This window comes from Triplophysa dalaica, chromosome 23 (genome assembly GCF_015846415.1).
Source record: "Triplophysa dalaica isolate WHDGS20190420 chromosome 23, ASM1584641v1, whole genome shotgun sequence".
Classification (NCBI taxonomy): Eukaryota; Metazoa; Chordata; class Actinopteri; order Cypriniformes; family Nemacheilidae; genus Triplophysa; species Triplophysa dalaica.
In genome coordinates this window covers 12,111,585-12,133,679 of record NC_079564.1, presented here as the reverse complement: position 1 = coordinate 12,133,679, position 22,095 = coordinate 12,111,585, and the positions used below count along the sequence as shown (strand labels likewise).

The following is a 22,095-nucleotide window of genomic DNA, read 5'->3' as shown; positions in this document are numbered from 1 at the left end:
ACATACAACGCAGGTCCCCTTACATGGAATTCAGCATGTTGTTTCTACAGTAGCCCTAAACGGAACTACTCAACAGAATTTATTTCATAAATAAGCAATCTCCTTCGGCAAAGAAGCAAAAACATGACATTTTAGCCCTTTATCAGCCTCCGTAGTACTGTGAAGGGGAGGGGTGGGTGGTGGATTAAGCCGTTGGTTGCAACTCGCAACCTCACCCATAGATGCGGCTAAAATCTCCACATCGCTCTTTTAATGCAGGCCTTGCCTCTTTGATATCGGCAACTCATTAAAATAACTGCATTTGTTTTTTGTATCTACAGTATAATGCAAGTTTATGTTAAGTTAACAGTTTAACTACTTAATTCAGGGTATGTCAACAAAGCAAAGAAATTATTAAAAAAGATTGAAATGAAACCAAAGCTTTTTTCAATTTTGTTATTCTTTGGTATGTATAGTTATATTTCTTTCAAAGTTTTGTCCTGCTGAAATGAATGTCTAAATCAAATTTGTGCTTGCTTTGTCTGGGAAGTTAATCCCATTTAAAGTTTATTTATCTGAATCAAACACATTAATAAAAATGTACTGTAGTGTAGTGCATCAATGCCAAGATGCCTTGCTTTGTGATTTCGTGATTTTGTCTGCTTAACAAAGCTTATACAAGTATACCAGCGTATCATCGCTCTAAAAACAAATAATGCAGTGCATTCACATCTTTAAGTAATGGGAGCCATAGTGTATTTGGGTGGTTGTACAGGTGAAGCTGAGATTAGATCAAATTTGTTTTTCCAAGAGACTTTATTGGCCCTTACAGTCAAAGTGATATTCTTGTTGTCATGGCAATTGAGCATGCATGCCAGAATACAATTTTCTTCTTTAAATCTTAAACAGATCAGATGAATTCAGCACATGTTTCAAACATCATGATGGTTCTGAAAATCTAGTGTAGACTCAACCCTTCAAAGATTTTGTATGCATGAAAGCCTGATATTGGAAATGAACCCTCTGACTCACAAGCGACTTATTTTCACGTTTACCTGCTTTATATGCGGAGGATATTCGTGTGGTTCCAGAGATCATTGTTATTATGCAAATACCACTGATCAAGTGCAAAAACACAAGACTTTGCACACTATGTTAAAAGGGGACACGCTCTGTTCAAGGTCATCTACAATTTCAAACACAACCTTTCAGAATCTAAATAAAACACTGAATATTTATTCCAATGTTATTATGATTTCTAAGAGGTAGTATCCTAACTGTTGTTACTAATAAGGCAACTAATTTTGACTTTGCCTTTTGACTAATGTAAATGCATTTTATTTTCAGTGATATTTTGTTTTAGTTTACATTATGTGTTTTTTTTCACAAATGAACATTTATTGTTTGAAATGGACCCCTTTTGTGAATTGTATTGAACATCAGAGAACTGTTAAATGCTATTTCAGATCCATTAAATGCTGATAAATGCTGATAAATAATTATGTAAACATTTCTCAGGTTTACTTTTCAATAAATCATAGAACATAAAATATTTTCAATAAAATGTTCTAACTTAAAAGTGCACTAATGCCCCCTGTTGGTAAAAACAAGAGGTACAATAATGTGCCATTTTACCCAATGCATATATTTGTCAAAAATCTCAATAGAAAAAATATAATAGTATTACATTAAGTGTAACCATAGTGAGAAACACTTATCTCTCTACACTTAAATGACTCCAAATAAACAGAAATTTAAACACAGTAATAAAATCAACAAGCTATTTTATTCACATCAAGTTATTTCTGTGGAAGGGGAAGATGGATGAAGACAAACGGAGACAAACGGAGGCGCGACAGGTACAATCCATGGGGTTTAATAAGACAAACACAGGAGGAGGAGAACACGGGAGTAGGAGAAATCTATTCTAAACCAAATTTACACTGCATGCAGAATCTGCATGAAAAAATGACCAGGACAACTATTGTACTGTGGCCACATTAGCTCAGTGCCATTTCCGTCACTCTACAATAGAAACACATGGAGGGAGGGACTCATACTGCAAAAATGATGTGATCAATAAGTCATGGCAACAAATAGAATGGGTCAATGGCCAAATATCTCTGAACATTCATGGAATTTGTTAGGGTGCTAGTATAATGCCCAAACCGACAGCCCTGCATTCTGAACAATACCTAGATATCCAACTTACACAAGCATACATTTGTTAACAAATGTTTTTTTTTATTACTTTAAGTGCATTAGCTTTTACATATCTATACAAAACAATAGAATAAAGGCTCTAAAAGGCTGTAAACTAGTACATTCCCGTCCAGCCAAACTCACATATTGATTCCTGTTATGCACTGTAAAAATCTTACAGAATTTTCCTGTTATTTACAGTAATTCCTTATAATGCAAAAAACTTTTTTATGGACTTTTACTTACAGAAAAGACATAAAATTCACATGTGCAAACAAACACATGTGATCCCATGTGAAATGTGTGTTTTTGGAACATTTTGGTCTCAATCTCACGTGAATTCCCATGTGAAACACATAGGATAACCTGTAAAAACCAATGGGATAACATGTGCGACATATCTAAACAATGTGATCACATGTTCTTCACGTCACCACATGTGGCACATGTCATCCCGTGGGTTTTTACATGTTAGTCATTGTGATCGCACGTGAAGTACATGTAAACATCATGTGAAATTCAAATGTCTTTTCTGTTAGGGGTTTTAACAGATTTGTCTTGTCAAATAACTTTAAATTACAGTAAAAGACTGCATATTAACAAGAAAATGGTGAAAACATTTCATTTTACAAGTATTAAACTGTTATTTATTTCTGGCATCCCAGTAAAGTCTGCTTTTTAACAGGATCACTTTACAGTGTTGGTACTCCATTGGGCTAAAGAGATCAAATCGGACTCTTGAACTGAGCCATATATTTGTGTCATATATTTCCTGATGGCATAACATGGGTCTGTTGGTTACAGACCCATTTTGGAGTGAGAAACAAACAACGCTTTAATTTCATTAAAGCCACTCCATTGCAATACGGTCAAACATGGTGGCTAGAAATATTCCATAAATTATATCCCCTCTCTTGAATTTCAAACTACTCTGTTATTACCGAGGTGTATTCAAATATTGCTATTGATATCTGCTTAAATTCTGCTCACATGTGTTCTGGTCCTTGTATTCTTATGATGGTAAATCGTGTTTGGTGTTGGAATAGCTTTGCTAAATATAGATGGCCTACTCTTGGGAAAAGAGCAGTAAGTTCTCTGCCCTAGCTATTTGAAACTAATATAAACATAACCTAAACAACATGTTTACAGTCATTAAGAGTATGTAAACTCTTCTGTTTTTGTAAACAAACTTCAGTGATTAAATCTCAACTTATAAACTTTTAAGTTCAGTCTTGTTTATTCTTTCACACCGTTCTTGGTCTTAAAAAGACGGAGAATTGTGTCATGTCAGCAAGACGCAGAGTAAAAATGAAATATAAATGACTTTTTGAGTGATGATTAAATGATCATTAAATTATCGTTAAGACATTTTCACTGCATTAATATTCATTTGGAGACTTGTCTGTATCCTAACTATAAAATGTTGTTTGGTCTTTCAGGTTATTATGAATCATGTCTGCAGATGGCAGTAAAGCGCTGTGAGATTGTCGTGCTTAATTCAACGAGATTCTGTTGAAGCATAGCAGGTCATTTTACCTAAATGTGTGTGGTCCAAAAAAACTGCTCTACATGTCTGGCTAGTGTGAGGGGTTCTTATTGGTCATTTTGAGATAAAGAGACTTAGGTTATCAGTTCTTTGAAGAAGACCCATTTTGATTAGAACCCAAAAAGCAGAACGCTTTAATTACAGTGTCAGCATATTTAAATCTGAGCATGAATAATTCACTTCTCACTTCTATAAGCACACTCAGCATGTTAAAGCAGCTTGGGTTGGATATATAGGACATACATTGAACTGAGACACTATACTGTCCACAGTCAAATGCGTGTGAAAGCCTTTCCCCCAATCCATTTTAATAACTCAAACATACATATCGAGCAAGTAGGCTAAAATATGAATTTCATATTTATGTCATATTTATTGTGCAGCATGTACTTTGTCTATTTAAATATAGTTTGCTACAGCAAATAGAAAATCATTTACTAATTCATCTGGACCTTGTTTTCACAATTACCTCGGAGAGAATAGTAAAATTCTATATTTTAATAAAATTCCAACACATTTATCAAGCGCTTTTCATTATATACAACATTGATATCTTTATAATATTGACTGAGCAAGGCCATGTGAACATTTTAAAACCATTGTGAAATAATTAAACTAGGGATGCACCGATATGTCAATTTTGGCCGATAACAATTACCAATAATTTTTAACATTGTAATCCAATAACCGATATACAGTTTTTAGATATTTATATAAAGATCCCCAAGACTGAAACAAAAGAAAAAACGTGGACAACTGCTTTTATTTTAAACATTCGCTGCAGTAAACAAGGTAACCAGTGGTTCTCTTTTTCCCCCCCTGAAAATCATGTACCACACCTACTTTACACATTTCTGGCCTGTTTTTTTATTAAATAAACAAATTATATAATTTTTTTTCCAGAGCAACCCATCAAATTTTTCTTAATAGTCACATGTCTAAGAGGTCTCAAGAAATAAAGCATTTAGACAGCAGTCTGACTCAAACAATATGCTTTTGTTCCAATAATTTACACATTCATAAATATTTACATACTGTACCGCATCAACAATGTTTTGCTAATAGCAGTAACTGAATGATCACGACAGAGAGACAGTACTGTACAGTATTTTAACTGTGGGCAGTGTGCAGCTGAAGAAGTTTAACCAGAGGAAATTGTTTTCGGCTATAATTTATCGGCCAAAATGTTATTATCGTCCAATACCGATAACACTAAAAATGACCATTTATCTGCCAATACTGATATTGCAGATAATTGATAATGCATCCCTAAATTAAACACTGCAGTAAGAGGCAATATTGTGCAGATTGACACATGAATAGATTAGCACTGCAGATAAATAACATACTTTACACTTAAGTCTAACAAGCCTATATTTTACCTAAAATGGATAAAACAACAACACAATAGAACAATTAGTAAAACAATAAAGACAAATCTGATTTTATGTAGTGCTGGTGCAGACATCAAAGACGTGTGCAGTTTTTCCCTCTTGGTTAGTAAGAGCGGTTAGAGGTGGGTGTGTCTCTCTGACGTCACTTGCTCTGAACATATAAGGACTCGTGAGTGACAGGCTCCATGGCTGCTGCAGTGGACAGATTATTTACCTGAGGGATGTAATGATTTATGAAGTTCTCATTCAAGTCATCCAAGTCAAAGGCAAATTTATAAGATAAGGTAAGAAACAACATTTTATTCTTACACACATTTTCATATTTGAGACTAAGAAAGTATATATGTATATAAGCAAAACTTATTTGAGTTTGAGTTTGTATATTTATTTTGCCTTGATATTATACTGCCTGACTTGTAAATGAATGCTTGTAATGCTTGTTATGAAGTTTATCTAACCTACTTGTAAAGTAGCAATGTGTGCTGACAAATGTTTAATGACAAAAAGACGCCCTCTATGGGACAGGTGCTCTATTTTTTTGTAGCAACATCTTCCTCACTCTTCCCTGTGCATTTATTTTTCAAATGTAGGAAAGCGGGCAGATTTTGATTGCTATGTCCACTAAGCTTTGTTTATAACCATGTTTTGTAAACTTAAGCATTGTTTGGACATTATGAGAGTAGTGACTATACTTATGGTGTGAGGAAACCCGTAGTTAAGAAGACTTCAGTTTAAATGCTTGATTTTTACAGTTTTAGGATTAAGAACTCTTATTTTAGAATTGGTTTATCCTGAAAAGAATGGCAGTGCAATGCAACATTTTTTAGCTGATCTGAAAAGAGAACATCATGCTTGCGAAAGTGTTAATCGACATACAAATGTGGCATACTTCCCGTGTTCACATTGTTTCAGACTTAAGCAGTTCAGGTTGAATGACCAACTTTAAGGAGCTTTAAACTGTCTGTGTAATTGGAATGGTTCTCTTTTGAAATGCTCCTGTGGGAATTGTTCATCCGGCTGTAGTAAGTAAGTCTGCGGCAAAGCAGTCTGTTTACTGCTAACAAAAAAATCCACAGGCCATGTTCAATAGAGGGGAACATACTAATCTGGGTCGATAATGGCTTTGTTAGAAAGATAACATACAATCAATGAAGCCACAAAAACGGTGCCACTTTTTAAGAAATATATTATACTGTAAAGTTCATGTAGAAACGTTATTTATCATTAATGTAATGCATAGCTCAGAAAATGTCATTGTGACAGAATTTGACTAAACATGTATGATCTTCTAGTAAAATCTTTAACTTCTGTATTTTGGCAAATCCAAACAGTTTGATACATTGTTGGACTCTCTTCTGCAACACCAGAACAAACAAGTGAAGTGCAGGAGATAACACCTGGGCAATTTAACAATACAGCATTTCTATCCTACTTATAGACAGCCTAATAATAATAAAATACCATGTTTAATAATTGAGGTATCCAGATATTGTCATGGTTCAGCACCATCTTGTCTTGCTTTTCTTGATTTAGTGGCAGAATCATGACAGATCCTCTTGTTTCATGTGGAGAGAGGCAATTTGGCACGGATGGCTTTCCATACTCTTCGGTTTTGTCTTTGTCCCCGCCCTCTAGTTTGTTCCTTATTGATTGTTAATGATTTCATGCCCCGCACCTGTTCCCCTCTTGATTTGGTTCCCTTTATTATGCCCTGTGCTGGTTCATTGTGTGTGTAAATGTCTAGTCTGGTCTAGTCTAGTCTAGTCTAGTCCATTTAGTTGTAGTTCTTGTCAAATGTTTACTTTAGTCTTGTTTTAATGTAGTTAGTCTTAGTCCAGTCCTGTCTTGTTATTACTGTCTCCAGTTTTTTTTTATGTTACCCCCTGGTGGGTTTTTGTTATGTATTATTAAAGTCTTGTGTTAACCCCTTACCCGCTGTCTGCACCTGGGTCGTCTGTCCTTGTTCCCTCACCAATCATGACAGATATCCCAACCCAAATATTAAATACAGAATAAATAACAGCCTGACATTGAAATAATCCCAGCATATGCCTCTTGTCAAATACATGATTTATCTCTCTATTGATTGATTCAATCTTCTCGAAACTGACTTATCCATACCGAACAGCATGAAAGGCTCTGTTATACCATATCACATCTGTTGAAGGCAAACACCAGGACATATCCATCTGTGGCACAATAACAAGCTCTTTACTGATGAAGGGACACAACGATGGGCACAGCAGAGGCTGAAACAACACTGTGTGATCCAAGCAACACGTAAAAGTGCTACTTATCCAATCAGTTAAGCACCGCTCTTGCTGATGTGGTGTTTAGCTCACTGATGCTTGGAATTACAATTCTGTCTGATTTGATCCGATAGCTTTATAGTCTCCAGAACCTCCTGCAGAATGCCATTTCAAACTGGTTTGACTTTTTTCTTCCGCAGAACACGAATGAAGACATTCTGAAGAACGTTGTTAACTGGCCCCACATTCAGTTGCATTGGTTTTGTGTCCGTACATTAGGAGTAAATTTGGCCCAGTGCTGTTCGGTTACCAAGTTTCTATAAAATGATCTTCTTTTGTGATGTGCAGAAAAAGAAAGTCGTACAGGTTTGCAACGACAAGAGGGTGAGTAAATGATGACAGAATTGTCATTTTGGGTTGAACTACTTTAAGAATTCCTCACATGCTTCATGTTCTGCCTGTGAGGTCGCACGTTGTGTCATTGGTTCTTGCTGTTGAAGCCACAGTCAAAGAGTTTGACAAACGTCCCCAATGTCCCTCATAAGAAATTTAAATAATACCTTTAACATTTAAATATGGTTTTACTGGACCACATTTCTTTGTGTAACGTTTGCCATAGACAAGCCAAGGCCTTGGTCAAGCTCGCTTTACCTCAAAATAACCCTTGTAAAGCTGATGCGTACTTCAACGGCCCTACATGTGTGTGTGTGTGTTTGGATGTAAAATATATTTTTTCTTTCGTCCATGTCTAGCATGCAATTAAATGTTAGCAAACGTTCTTGTACGACGCCTATGGTGATCTTTTGAAGGCGTTTCTGTGTTTAATGATATTTATGTTTTCCGAAAGTTTTTTTTGTCACTCTAAATTTGCCTATTTTTTTCAAAACTATCAATATTGTATAAATTAGAATCACAATTATTGAATTCCTTTAAGTTAGACATGTTTATATGCACGTAGCAGCCATGGTGTTGTTCTAGATTTTTTTAATTAATTTCAATCTCAAACAGGAGGTGATGCTATACAGCATTATAATCCAGAACCTGCCTTCCAGTAAAAGGCAACGTGCCATTTGTATTTCCATGTTGTGTTTCATGTCTTTTTTTGCTTGCGCTGTCATTTTGCTTGGCTGCAGCCTGCGGTCTGCTGGGCAGTGTTTTACGCTAAATGAAAGCTCGTAGACATAACAGATGCAAAGCGAGAAAATAAGACCACATGTCGTACGCTACTGTGCAAAACGGCCCTCTCACCGAGGAGACTTTTATAAGGTTGAATAAAAGGGACAATTGTCGTAGTTGGCAGAGTTAAAAAGGGTCTGACACTTTGCCAATGAAACGCTTGCACAATATCCTGACGCATGTTGTTTTATTTATGTCATTTTTACGCATATTATTTAGAGCGCATCTGGTTGACGTATAAACTTCAACAACAATGGGGGAATGTAAAATGTGAGGAGTTGTAATTTGGGGAGTTGTACAGTTAAAATGAGCAAAAGACACTATGAACAAAGAGCAAGCGTGCAGAAAACTTGTGGGATGCTGTGCAGAATTCGTCTTTATGATGGTGGGTGTAGTGGGCAGTTTTTTGGGCATCAGTAATAATAGACATCAAACAAGTAACTAGTTAATAATGAGAATGGCACCCCACTGAAGTGTTACCAAAAATATTTAAGTATCTTCAACATACTTAACAAACAGTTCAGTAACATGTTTGCAAGCACATTTTCATGCACACCTGCATCCCATACACAATGATAACAATGAATAATTACATCTTATTAAAAGATATTATTTCAAGAAAGCATTCGTTTCATGGCTCCAACTAATATAAAGCACATATTTTTATCTTAAACAAAACATTTATGGTTTAACAGTCAAGTCCAAACAAAGTTGTTTAACCAACTGTACTGCATTATACTCTAGTGCCTATAATAGCATTTCAGCCATACTGCCAACTTTAATGTCTTCTATGTCCTAGCTAGTAAATTAAATATTAATTTCATTCCCAAAAGTACAGATGTTTTTTTAATCAACAATGCAATTTTTCAAACTTGACAAAGGTTTTCCTGAGACACTTTACTCTAATGTCTGAGACCTGACTGACTGGGGTTGTAGGCCTACAGTAGTTTGTTTATCAAGTCTTACCTCCCTCAAACTCATCATCTCTGCTTCCATCCATCTGCTTTGCACTAACAAGAGATGATCTGAGATGATGATCGATTTTATTTAGAAACTTACTTTAGTTTCATCATGTTTCCATAGCCTACATGTCACAGTCATTAGCTGCAGTGCCCTCTCAAAGCCACAAGAGCCCACTCTCCACATCACCCGGACTGTCATTCACTACATTTCCCATAAGTCACTGCCTGGACTCATTGTTTAAACATTAACACCCGTTTCTTGAAATCTGTTTAGTTCTGTCTATTTCAACCTGGTTTTGTCAGTCATTCGTTGCTTGGTTTTGTGTTATGTCACTGTTGCTTCTATCCTCGTGTTCTTTGTCTTGCCCTGGATGCCTATTGTTTGGACTGTCTTTCTGTGGATGACCCTTGCCTACTCTCGCCTGTGGATTATACCCCTCAAATAAACTGCATTTGGATCCTCACCTCTGAGTCTGTGGAATTCCCCGTTTTATAAACAAAATTGTTATCTTAAACTTGAAATTTATACTGGGGTGAAATTTATAGGGGGTCACGTGCCCCAGTAGAAGGGGTCTAGCGACGCCCCTAATCTCATCCCAAAACATTTGCAATTGAAAGAGAAACTCCTACAAAAACAACAGTGTTCACTTTAGTTACGTTAGGCCCTTAGAGTTAAACATTGTAAAAAAACCTGTAATTTTACAGAATTTAACAGGAATTCTTTCAGATTTTCAACGTATAATGTAAAAAAAACTTGCAGACCATTACTGTTATTTCACAGATTGTTTTAACCGTGTATGTATTAGTTGTTGTTGAAATCCATAAACCTAACAATTACCTACAGTAAAATATGATACTTTTGATATCTAAAGAATACACCTTTCTTTGTAAGATACTGTTATGAATCGACAGACAAGGTTATTAACCATAGTAGGCTGGTTTTAAGAATATTAACATTAACATATATTTACATTTAGGAAACGCTTTTTAACCAACGACAGAGGTATGTGCAATCCCCTGGGATCGAACCCACAACCGCAATGCTCTTGACTCTGAGCTACAGGAACGGAGCTCCTTGAAAGGAATATTGGGATTAAAAGCCTCAGTTGTGCTTATTTACACTTGCTATACTATGTAGCGGCATTATACTAAATGTGTAATCTAGGAAGTAATTACTTGATTTTGTTTCGGAGGTACGCATTTAACATTTAACACGAATCTCAACACCCCTGTGAAAAGCTATGTGCAAATGTGTGTACTGATCTGATTAGCTTAAGTGATTGTGTAACATTAGAGCTATAATCAAATGAAACCGCCTTATTTCAGTAATCATGTACGCAAATCTATTCTCACCCATTTAGTCTAATTACAAATGGCAATGATGCTCCGCATTCAAAACAAACATATTTTCATCTTCTTTTCTCAAGGCTCTGGAAACTGAAACTTCGAGTAAGGACAGGAACGTTAGTCCAGAATGTTGTGGATTTTAAGGCCTATTCCAGCACTGCTTTTCCTGGTCTTTTCACAAGCAGGAGAGGGTGATGATATCCGAGCTGGTATGGACCGTTTTTTTGTCTTCTTTGCTTCTTTAGTGGTTCTTTTGTGAGCAGTCACAAATTAGGCTCCGTTCCAAAACCTAGCGAGCTGCCTTTGTAGATTCTGATGTGAAGACTGTTCCAAGAGATACCAACTTTTGAGCCAAATTCAAAGAATCCTGATGGATCATCTTTGATGGAGAAGCAATCCCATAATGCATTGTGATGAGCTCAGTGACAAAACCCATGCACACAAATCGAAAGAAATCCAGGTGATTATGAAAAGCATTGCAGTAAATAGTTGAATATAATTACAAATTGACGGTCAATTTTTATGTGAAATGGAGTATCACATCTTTAACTCCATTGAGGAAATCACTGAGAACCCAAAAATAATCTTAACAAATCCAGATCGGTCACCTTAAAGCATACCTAAATGGCCCCTTCCAATACAGGCAGCTCAGTAGATTTACAAGGGACACAAAATGTGAAACACTCGATTCATTTAGCTCACCATTTAGTTTTTCTGATTCTGTAGGCTGTAGCACAGCGGTCAATGACCTGGTCTACATCATGGATGGCTCCTGGAGTGTCGGGGATGAGGATTTCGAAACAGCCAAGCATTGGTTGGTCAATGTTACCAGTGGCTTCGACGTGAGCTCGCACCACACCCAAGTGGGCGTAGTCCAGTACAGTGACACCCCGAGGCTGGAGATCCCGCTTGGCGTCCACAAGACCGCTCAAGATCTCATTAAAGCCATCGAGAACATCGACTACCTCGGTGGCAACACTCAGACAGGCCGTGCCATAAAGTTTGCCGTGGACCACGTATTTGCATCCACACAACGGAGTGACGTGAAGAACCGCATTGCCGTGGTAGTGACTGACGGGAAATCGCAGGATGATGTTGTGGATGCCAGCGTGGAGGCGCGGGCTCAAGGGGTGAAGGTCTTTGCGGTGGGTGTGGGCACAGAGATCACCACATCAGAGCTGATGGCCATCGCCAACAAGCCAGCAGGTGACTACGTGCTTTACGCAGAGGACTACACCAATATCGATCGTATCCGTGATGCCATGGAGCAGAAGCTGTGCGAGGGTAAGATCTGCATGCATGCGTGTGAGCCGGCCTTTAAACATTGACCGCATTACAGCCAGCGTTTGCCGGCGTTGCCCTTTTACTGTTTGAGTAAGATCTTAAAAGAACAGGGAGCCCAACACACTTCATTCATGCCCAGTGACAAGGAAAGCCACAGAACTCGTGGGTCAAACCAGCGGCAAGAGGCCATGGCAGGGAGGAGCACTAGGGGAGGGTAACAGGATCCAGATGCGACATGCACAATACCAACCGCAGTTGAAGCAGCTCTTTGGAAGGATAATTGTTAATATGACAGCAGGAGGAAGGATACGGGTTCTGTAAATCAACTGTATAAAAATTGGGCACAAAATGGGTCAAAGGAGTCAAAGCTAGACAATTCCATGCAAATATCAACCTTAAGATTACGATTTTTCCCCGAAAGGTTTTCACCATGCCGACAGGTCAGGTGTCAATCTTTGGGGATTTAAAAACCCATGTGAGGTCTCTCTTTACGTTTTTAAAGGACAGCTGTACATAGTCAGGGAAGTAATATGTCACATCCATATCCACCCATATTCCTCATTAATGTGAAAATAAAGTATCTATTTAATGTTCGATGAGTCATCTCTTGACCATTTGTTGGGCATTATTGCTTCTGGTGTGGACATTTTATTTCACAGAAATCCTGCAAAGTATGTCACATCCATAACGCTTACCTTTTCTCCATGACGTCTAGATTCTATAATGCGGGGTATAGTCAAATATATACAGATGGTTTGATGTATTGGTGATAACTACATTCCCTGAACATTTATATTTCAAGTTTTGACTGAAAATGTCCCATCCATAACGCTGGAATTGCCCAGCTACAAATACAGGTAATATAAAGATACTGGTATAAAAATAGTAAAAGATTTCGAATTGCATGAATAATGAAAAGAAATGTTTTGCCTGAAGTAATCCTTTAATCTAAATCGCAACGGAGATCGTCATTTTAGCTTTGAGATATGCTTTTAATCATTCTTCATGATAGCTATCATGATTATCATAAAGTACAATCGCATAACACATTGATTTAATAAGATGTGAGGCAGAATTCAGAACAGGAATGAGAGCGTTTGATAAAACTGTTCTGTACGGTACCACACGATTAAAATGATCATCTTGTTAACTGACATTGTGTCCTGCTCCAGAATCTGTGTGCCCGACACGTATTCCTGTGGCCTCCCGTGACGAGAAAGGCTTTGAGCTGATGTTGGGGATGAAGATCCATCAGAAGGCTAAGAAGATTCAGGGCTCATTAGTGTCCGAGACAGCCTATCTGTTAGACAAAAGTGTTGACATTACTGAAAACACAAGGTTGGTTTTAATATGAATGCTAATATGTTCATTCTAAAGACTTTTAAGGCATACTCATATTATGTTTTTTGTTATCTTAAAGTGACCTAAACATGTATATTCTATTATTATTTACTCACCAACAAACCTGTATGATTCTCTTTCGCAGAACCCAAAAAAATATATTTTGAATAATTTTGTTTACCAAACAGCAACGGCACCCATTCACTTGCATTGTTTTTTTTCCCATACATTAGAATTCTATGGATGCGGTTCGGTTACCATATAGGGATGTAAAGATACATTCAGCTCATGATGTGATGCGATTCACGATACTCCTATCAGATTAGATTTTTTAGATTAGATTCAACTTTATTGTCATTACACATATACAGGTACAGTGTAACGAAATGTAGTTTAGGTCTAACCAGAAGTGCAATTAGCAAGTGCAGATATACAGTGTGAATAAATACAGAATACAATATTAGGAAAATAATTTACGTTGGGCATGTACTATGAACTATCATTTCTCAAATGCTGCACATTTCTTTCTAAAAGTACAAATATATTTTGCATCAAATACCAAAACTAAACAGCTATTTTAAAGCAAATTTCAAATCAATGAAAAAAATGAATAATTCAAAAGTCTCTAATATAAAAAACTAAGACTTTGTTAGCCCCCTGCTGTTCAAAACATGTGTTGCGATTCATTTTACATCTCAACCGACTCGAATCGATTTTCGGCTTTCTCACATTGAATCCTTACATCCCTAGCAACATTCTTCAAAATATCTTCTTCTGTGTACTGCTGGAAAAAAAGGCAAACTGGTTTGAAATGACAAGAAGTTGAATAAATGATGACAGAATTGTCATCTTGGTGTGAACTATCACTTTTAGATTGCATTTGTATACATACTTCAATTTGCCTCATTTATTTTAAAGGGAAATTTTTCCAGAAGGCCTCCCACCCTCCTATGTGTTTGTTTCGACTGTGAGGTTGAAAGGGCCCGCGCGTAAGGAAAAGTTTGATCTGTGGAGGGTGCTCTCTAAAGATGGACAAGTTCAAGTAGCTGTCACACTGAGCGGGAAGGACAAATCTGTCAGCTTCACAACCACAAACACACTTAATGGGCATCAGATTATTTCTTTTGATAAAAATATTGAGGTTTGTGAAATTTAAACAACAGCTACTTACAGAGAAGTTTCTATTATTTTCATTTTAATCTTGTACCGGTTCCATGTTTTCTTGTATTCTCAATGGCAAAAACTATTACCATAGTCTCTTATTACCATAGCACATTATTCATTTGTTGTTTTGGAAAATGTTATTTTCTTCCTCAAACAATGTCAAGCTTTTTTTTATACACAAGCGCTACACCATGTGCTTAATTATTTTTTCTGGAATCTTACAGAGGCTTTTTGATGGAAGATGGCATCAGTTAAAGGTTCTAGTTAACCCCAGACGTGCCATCTTTTTCCTGGATGACGAGCAGATACAGGATGAGGCTTTGGACACTGTTGTGCCCATCTTCATCAATGGAAAGACTCAGATTTCCAAACACTTGAGCTCTAATGCAACACTTCCTGTAAGTCACAGTGGATTCTAGTAGATTCTTTATACATGTATAGTTGTTCACATGACACAATTTAAAACAGTATGAATGACATACATTTTTGTACAGCCATTAACATCACACTGATCTGTTGTTTTTTGTTTAAAGAAACTGCAAGCACAAAATTGTGATATACAATATCATTATAGCGCTTAGATCAGCTTTACATTGTAGTTTTGTGCGGTTTACAAAAACCTACATGTTTTCTTCATAACAAACTCTTGCAGATGGAAATCCAGAAACTGAGACTTTATTGTGACCCACAACAAAGCGAGAGAGAGACAGCATGTGAAATCTACTCCGTGGTAAGAAGCAGTCATTTGAATGGCTCAGAAAGATGCAGAAACAGTATAAGAGTTGTGATGTGTTGTGTGCGTTTCTGATCCAAAACTTTATTCATAAAATCAGTTCCCTTCAATCTAAATTGGTAAGATATTCTCCCCGTTTTACATTCATGAGACTTTCAGAAGGGACCTGGAAGTGTAACATAAATCTATGGGACAGCATATGATCCTGATATTTCACACTTGGGAATAAACCCCTACGCTCATATATGTTAGGTACTCAATCTTATAGCTTTTAGAGTTAATAGGCCTACAGATTTTTTACTTTACAAAATGTGACAAGATCATTTCAGTTTCATCTTAAGTTTTTATTTAAATTAAAAGGCCTGAATAGAAAATGAATGGGGAACACACTTCTAGAACTGAAGCTAAAAACAAATCTGCATCTAGAAAAATCCACAACTGTGATTTTTTTTTGTCTTTGGACAATCGTACGACTAACGTTTTCTCTTTTGACCTTTCTGTCTTTATACAGGAAGATGAAAGGGTAAGTTTGATATTGATTGGGATGGTCACGGATCAAGAGCCATGTCTTAATGATGGATAGTTTCTACATGACAGTGGTTTATGTTTACCTCTATAGTGCCCCCTGGTGCGTGAGCCTACAAATGATACAGGGGAAGAGTGTGACGGCAATGAAGGGCAGTCAGGACCACCTGGTCCACCAGGACCCCCAGGACCAAGGGTCAATTCAACTCTCCATGACTAAAAAACAAGTTAAGTCGTAAAGACATGAATTTTAATACAGCGATTTACAAAGTCTTATGATTTCTCAACAGGGTACCCCTGGCGAGACGGGAAGACAAGGACCACCGGGCCCAAGCAATAAGACTGTGAGTAAACCGTATATATTCAGGATATCGGATTGTAACGTTGCCTATGAGCAATTTTTGAAATCTTTACTAATATGTATTTGTGTTATTTGTGCCACATTATGAATTGCATGAGTTTGATATACTTGGATTAAACTTGGTTTTAATACCTACACATCTTCTCCATTAGGGACCTAAAGGTATAAAGGGAGAGCCTGGCATACCTGGAAAGAAGGTAAGATGCTTTTAACGAATAATGCATTGTTTTGTATCCCATTTAGAGGAAATTGACGTATTTTCTGCTTTCTTGTTTTCTCAGGGTGACGCAAATCTCCCAGGACCAAAGGGCGAACCAGGACAGAAGGGTTGGAAAGTACGTCCTGTATCAGGGGAAATCAAGTTGACTCCCTTTTCACAGAGTGAACATTTTTAGAAACGGAGCAGATTTTGAAGTTCATTCTCAAATTTAGATGAAACGTTTGTTTGGCAGCAATAGAGCTTCTTCCCACATTGATGGAGCTCGATGTTGTCAGTCTGGCATCCTCATTACTGGTTTCTGGATGTAAATCAATGAGCATTTCTTCTCCGATATTGCCATTCATATTCGGTCTATTTTATTTATCCAGGGTGAACCAGGAGAACAAGGGTTGCCAGGGAAACCGGGCCCGGCAGGACCCAAGGTAAGACCTGAAATTATTGGAGTCACTTTCCAACCCCTCTGGCAGGCCTGTGCAAAGTGCAAACCACCAATTTCTGGTCTGAATGTGTCAATGATTCCTTTTATAAATACCGTCAGTGCACCAGATGGTGGTTGGACCTGAATAAGAGGAGATGAAAGGCTGGCAATTGCAGAAATGGATTTGTTTACATGCGGTGGATCTCCTTTAAAGATACCAAGTGAAGGAGCCCCTAATAAAATAATGATAAAAAAACTACTTTAGTGTAAAACATGTTTTTTTTTTAAGGGTGCGACACGATTACAACCTCCCACTGTTGGAATACCAGGAAAAAAGGTAGAAAAATGCGATTAGTGAACAACACGTAACCTGTCATGTTAAGCATATTTTACCCCCGAATCTATAATGAAACAATAGAGTTTTTGCATTGTTACATTTGTTGCATGATGAAGCAAACATTTTACCAATTTGAATTGTTAAATAGGGAGAGGATGGGGAGAAAGGTGAACAAGGAGATTCTGGAAAGCCTGGTCCAAAAGTAAGTATAAATGATTTGTGACAGAGAAAATGTGTTATAGTTACTGCAGACCAGAGACAAGGTGCTAAAATTAACAGCGGGTTCTTTAATAGCCTTTAATAGATTTGCTCTGTTACCTACAACAGAAAAACGGCAATAAAGAGTAACAATGTTCCAACATAATCATTGTTTTTGTGACACGGTTTTGGTAAGGCTGAGAATTTTCCGCACCATTGCATTAACTATTTCTCATGATCCTCTAGTGGGTGTTGTTCAATGCTCTGCATGCATGACCGAGGGTAGTTTAAATGAAAACAATTCCAACATCACACTTGAGTTAGGATGTCAGATGCGTTAAATAGCTCCTGTAACCTGATCATCATTTATGCCGATTTAAGTATCTAGACATGACACACGTGAAATCCCATTCAATGGGATCTGATCAATTGTAATGTTTTCTCAGGGGGAACGTGGAATTCCTGGCAGTGAAGGACGTTCTGGCCCCCTTGGACCAAAGGTCAGTCAACTAGTATTTTGATTTCAGTAAAAAAAAAGATTTCTTCTTCTGTTTAAAGACACTATGGTTAAATATAATTACAGTCAAGATAGACATTCTATCCTCAGATTAAAGGGGTCATATGGTGCGAATACGTGTTTTTCAGTATCTTTGGTGTGTAATGAGCTGCCCCTGTATGTTTTAGACAAGTACAATTGCAAATAAATAAAGTGTCGGAACAAATATGCATTCTATCTAAAAGCGAATGCTCACCCAGACCTGCCTGAAACACCTCGTGTAACCACATCCCCTCAAATCTAAGTCATTTTGTGGTATGATTTGACTAAGAAAGCCCAAATGTATACCCAAGTAAAGTGGGCGTATCTGTCAGTACAACTGCTTTGGAACCTGATGTTCCAAATATGGTAAGAGGCGTTACGTATTCGTCACACGCTTGCAGTATTCTTCCAATCACTTCACACAGGTTCACTGGCCAATCATAGCACACCTCGCTTTTCAGAGCGATGAGCTTTGTAAAAAATCGGCCATTTCAGAAAGGCATGGCAAAGAGGAGATGCAAACATGCACAGTATGTGGAAAATACAGCGTTTTTCAACCTTATATAGTGTTTACACATTGCATTAAATCTAAAACAAACACTATTATTTGTTTATAAATTATTAATATATTATATATTAATGAGTGTAAATGAATTCAATCCAATTAAGGCATATTTCTATTTTTAATTACTACTTTAATTTGGAATTGGTTTACATAATCAAATTTGATTACAATATTAAAATGAAATGAATGCGATGCGATGCGATTCACGATACTGATCTCACAATACGATTTTTTAAGTTTTACCAAATGAGTTGAGACAAAGAAATGAACTAGTGCCATTTATTATTTCTCAAATTTTACACGTTTCTTTGTAAAATAAAATACATTTTATTGCAAATAACAAAACTAAATTGCAATATTAAAATAAATTCCAAATCAAATGAAAAATTAATCATTAAAAAGTCTCTTACATAGAAACAAACTAAGCAATACAGGTTCGAGACATGTATCACGACTCATTTAACATCTCCACTGACTTAAATCATCACACATTATAATAGATTTTCATGCAACATTATTTGCAATATAAGGAATATATGTGGAAAACATGTAATTTTGTTAAAAGTCCTTGATATAGTGCAGGAATAATTTAAATGAAATGGAATAAAAAAAACATTCATCAACAGTTTGTTTCACACCAAATGGCTCAATTTTTTTTGTAAAAGGTGTAAAATGTGCCACAACCAACGAGCTCCTGGGGCCATTTTCCTTCCTGTGAATCATTCCTGTTATTATAATGAAACCGAAAGTGGCTTTAAATTGTAATCCAGTGTCGTCTTTTTGTGTGTGGATTGAAAGCTACGCATGGCAGTATGGCTCTCTTTTTTTAACTAGTTTCCAATTGTTATTCATTCGAAACATGTGCCAGTCTTTACTGTTTTCACACACTGAAAATTCACAGACCTGCTATGTACATTGCCCTTAAACTTTTTGCACAGTGTCTTGAGTGCTTTAACTAGATGTCTGTGCAGCAACATGTGCTGTATTTGCTTTCATTAACATTTTAAGAGTGGTAAGAACAAATTTTGTATTTTCCCCAAAGTTATAAAGTATCACTAAGCTTGTTAACCATCATCTGGTGTTGTGGTTCTATTTGGATACCACTAGGACAATAAATAAAGTGCAAGTGCCTCGATATAGTTTCAAGGAACATTGCACTGGCTAATGGTTTACAGGACCTAAACAGACAGCTGTTCTTGTACAGTCACGTGTAACACTTCAACTGGTAAATCAAAACATTCACTGTTGACTTGGAAATGTCAGGATCATTTATCCACTAAATGTTAAGGTCAGATCCTAATTAAACAAGACAAATCGCCTTCTCCTGCAAATTAAATGACACAGCATAACATTATCATCTTGTGTTGGGAATGTTTATTTACCTTTCTTTGTGCCACCCATTAGAGAAAAAAGTCTAAAAAATGTAGTTCAGATGGTACCATTCAGATATGAATATGTTATGTGCACAAGCCGTGGTATTTTGATTAGGTCATTCATCATTATTAAGCACAGTTTACATAACAAACATTACTAGCCAAAGTTCATTTTTGCATAAACAAATGCTCCTACTAATGTTAAAAACACGGTATTAAATGGTGTTAAAAAATATTGTTCATTGTTAGTTCATAAAGTGTATATTGTAAATTTGTTAATAATAATAAAAAAAAGATTAAAACAAATCATTGAAAGAGTTTCTTAAAGGAGCAATGTTGATTTTAGCCTCACTCACTCCACCCTTCACCCATCCTTTTCGAATCACGCTAGAGGCTGACACAGGATTAAGATGTCGTCACATTTAAAAAAATAATTCGAAGGAAATATTGTTTTTACAAAATGTGCTCCGTAGAGTAGACCATTTAGGGTTACTGTAGAAGCAAAATGGCGATTTCCATGTAAGGGGACCCGCAGTGTGTGTAGATAGAAATAGCTCATTCTAAGGTTATATAAACATAACCTTTCATTATGTCAGGTCTTTATACACCTCTAAAGACAATGTGTATTATATTGGATTTCTGTCCACAGATCCTCCGTACTACACACAGCACCTTTAACTCAGAGTTTAACTTTAAATTTATTATAAGATGTGTGAGAAGTGACAATAATCATCCGCTGTTTTATGTGCGTTTTAAGACGGAACCAACTAAATGATGTCTTTTTATTTTTCATTGAGTTGTTATTCAAGAAATCAAATCAAAGAAACCTTGACAGAAAAGGTTACATTTCTCCCACTTACATTATTGCATCAATGTATCCTGCCGTGTAATCCGGCTACACCCTTGGCCTACTTCAGGAAAAACATTTTCATAAACAGCCACTGACCATCTTACTTAACGTGTTGCATTAGCACGTGCATGACCATGTTTTGAGGCTTTCAGTAAAGGTGTAGAAGCGATGATGTAATGTGCACGTTTGTTTTTGTTCAGTTCACTTATATTGAATGAGACTTATGTCCACCCCGGGCTCAGCCCAGGTGGAGATGCCAGACAGCTTTCTTTAGGATTGTAACAAGTAATATTTTCCAAGTCAATATGAACTTTAGGAGTTCACAATAAACCTACTGCATTGATTCTTATATTCTATTCTCCAAACATAGTCACGTTAAATGCTGCCAGCTTTTAAGTCAGTTTTTTGGCAGGCGATACATACAGTATGATTTACTTCGTTACATTTTTTTGATAGGCAGGAGTAACATATGTGGATAAAAAAAGTCATCGCTAAAAATATTTGAATCTGTCAACAAATTTTTCCTCCTGGCTTTAAATATTAGTTCTGTTTACAAATGGTGGGAATAGGTTTAGCTAGATGATGCCAATTTACATGGTTTTCGTTGGGAACGGTTCAAGCCACTTGCTTGTCTCTGTTTGCAAAATTTCACGTCTTTTTTACCAGTCTAAATACTTTACAGATGAAGCGTAGGCTGAAGGTTTGATCTGACGTGCAGGGCATTTTATGTTCCCAAACAACATTCTGGAAACATTTTTCTGAATGTTTGCAACACTTTTTGTGCGCTTCATACTTCATAGGCCAGCCAGTTATTTCTAACAATCAATTTTTCAGTTTTCTGGTTCTCGTGTTCGTTTTTAGAAATACTGTTTACTAGACCATTCAAAGCAAACAACATTGTGCTTGCAAATGTCTTTAATGTACAGTCAAGAGCACATCGTCTCAGTCTGGTTCGGTTTTACAACATGCTGCAATAAAGCTCGTCTTAACGCTCCAGGCTAGCAGACGGCGGACTTCTCACTTTTTTGATTTTCAACAATTATTTTGTGGCGGACTTCTTTAAAACAAGCCTGTAAATCTAGCGTAAAAAATACGAGGCCATAGATAACCCAAAATTAGGTCAAAAAACTTCACTTTTCAGATTACAGAGCTGTTAAAAGACCACAAAAGCCTTCACGTAAAACTTGATGTTCACAGAACACGGTTCTCTGCTGGTTACATTCATTTGGCATTCTGGATTTACTGCTGAGGTTTTACAGCTTAGGTTTGTCTCTGGACATTTTGGGTTTAAATCATACACCCCACATACTGTATGCACACACATGTGAACAAA

At 36.7% G+C, this 22,095-nt stretch overlaps 1 protein-coding gene across 1 annotated transcript in view; it reads left to right on the top strand.

Moving 5' to 3' along the window:
• Positions 1 to 5,329: 5,329 nt before the first annotated feature.
• Positions 5,330 to 22,095, top strand: part of si:dkey-225n22.4 (collagen alpha-1(XXI) chain) — a 43,350-nt gene continuing 26,584 nt past the window's right edge. Inside the window, exons 1-16 of the mRNA XM_056739082.1 lie at positions 5,330 to 5,405; positions 10,936 to 11,064; positions 11,582 to 12,139; positions 13,312 to 13,477; positions 14,399 to 14,621; positions 14,869 to 15,042; positions 15,297 to 15,374; positions 15,889 to 15,900; positions 15,997 to 16,098; positions 16,193 to 16,246; positions 16,416 to 16,460; positions 16,545 to 16,598; positions 16,852 to 16,905; positions 17,191 to 17,238; positions 17,387 to 17,440; positions 17,883 to 17,936. Coding sequence (XP_056595060.1) covers positions 10,983 to 11,064; positions 11,582 to 12,139; positions 13,312 to 13,477; positions 14,399 to 14,621; positions 14,869 to 15,042; positions 15,297 to 15,374; positions 15,889 to 15,900; positions 15,997 to 16,098; positions 16,193 to 16,246; positions 16,416 to 16,460; positions 16,545 to 16,598; positions 16,852 to 16,905; positions 17,191 to 17,238; positions 17,387 to 17,440; positions 17,883 to 17,936 — 1,758 coding nt within the window. The 5' untranslated portion in view covers positions 5,330 to 5,405; positions 10,936 to 10,982. The remainder of the gene's footprint in view (positions 5,406 to 10,935; positions 11,065 to 11,581; positions 12,140 to 13,311; positions 13,478 to 14,398; positions 14,622 to 14,868; positions 15,043 to 15,296; positions 15,375 to 15,888; positions 15,901 to 15,996; positions 16,099 to 16,192; positions 16,247 to 16,415; positions 16,461 to 16,544; positions 16,599 to 16,851; positions 16,906 to 17,190; positions 17,239 to 17,386; positions 17,441 to 17,882; positions 17,937 to 22,095) is intronic.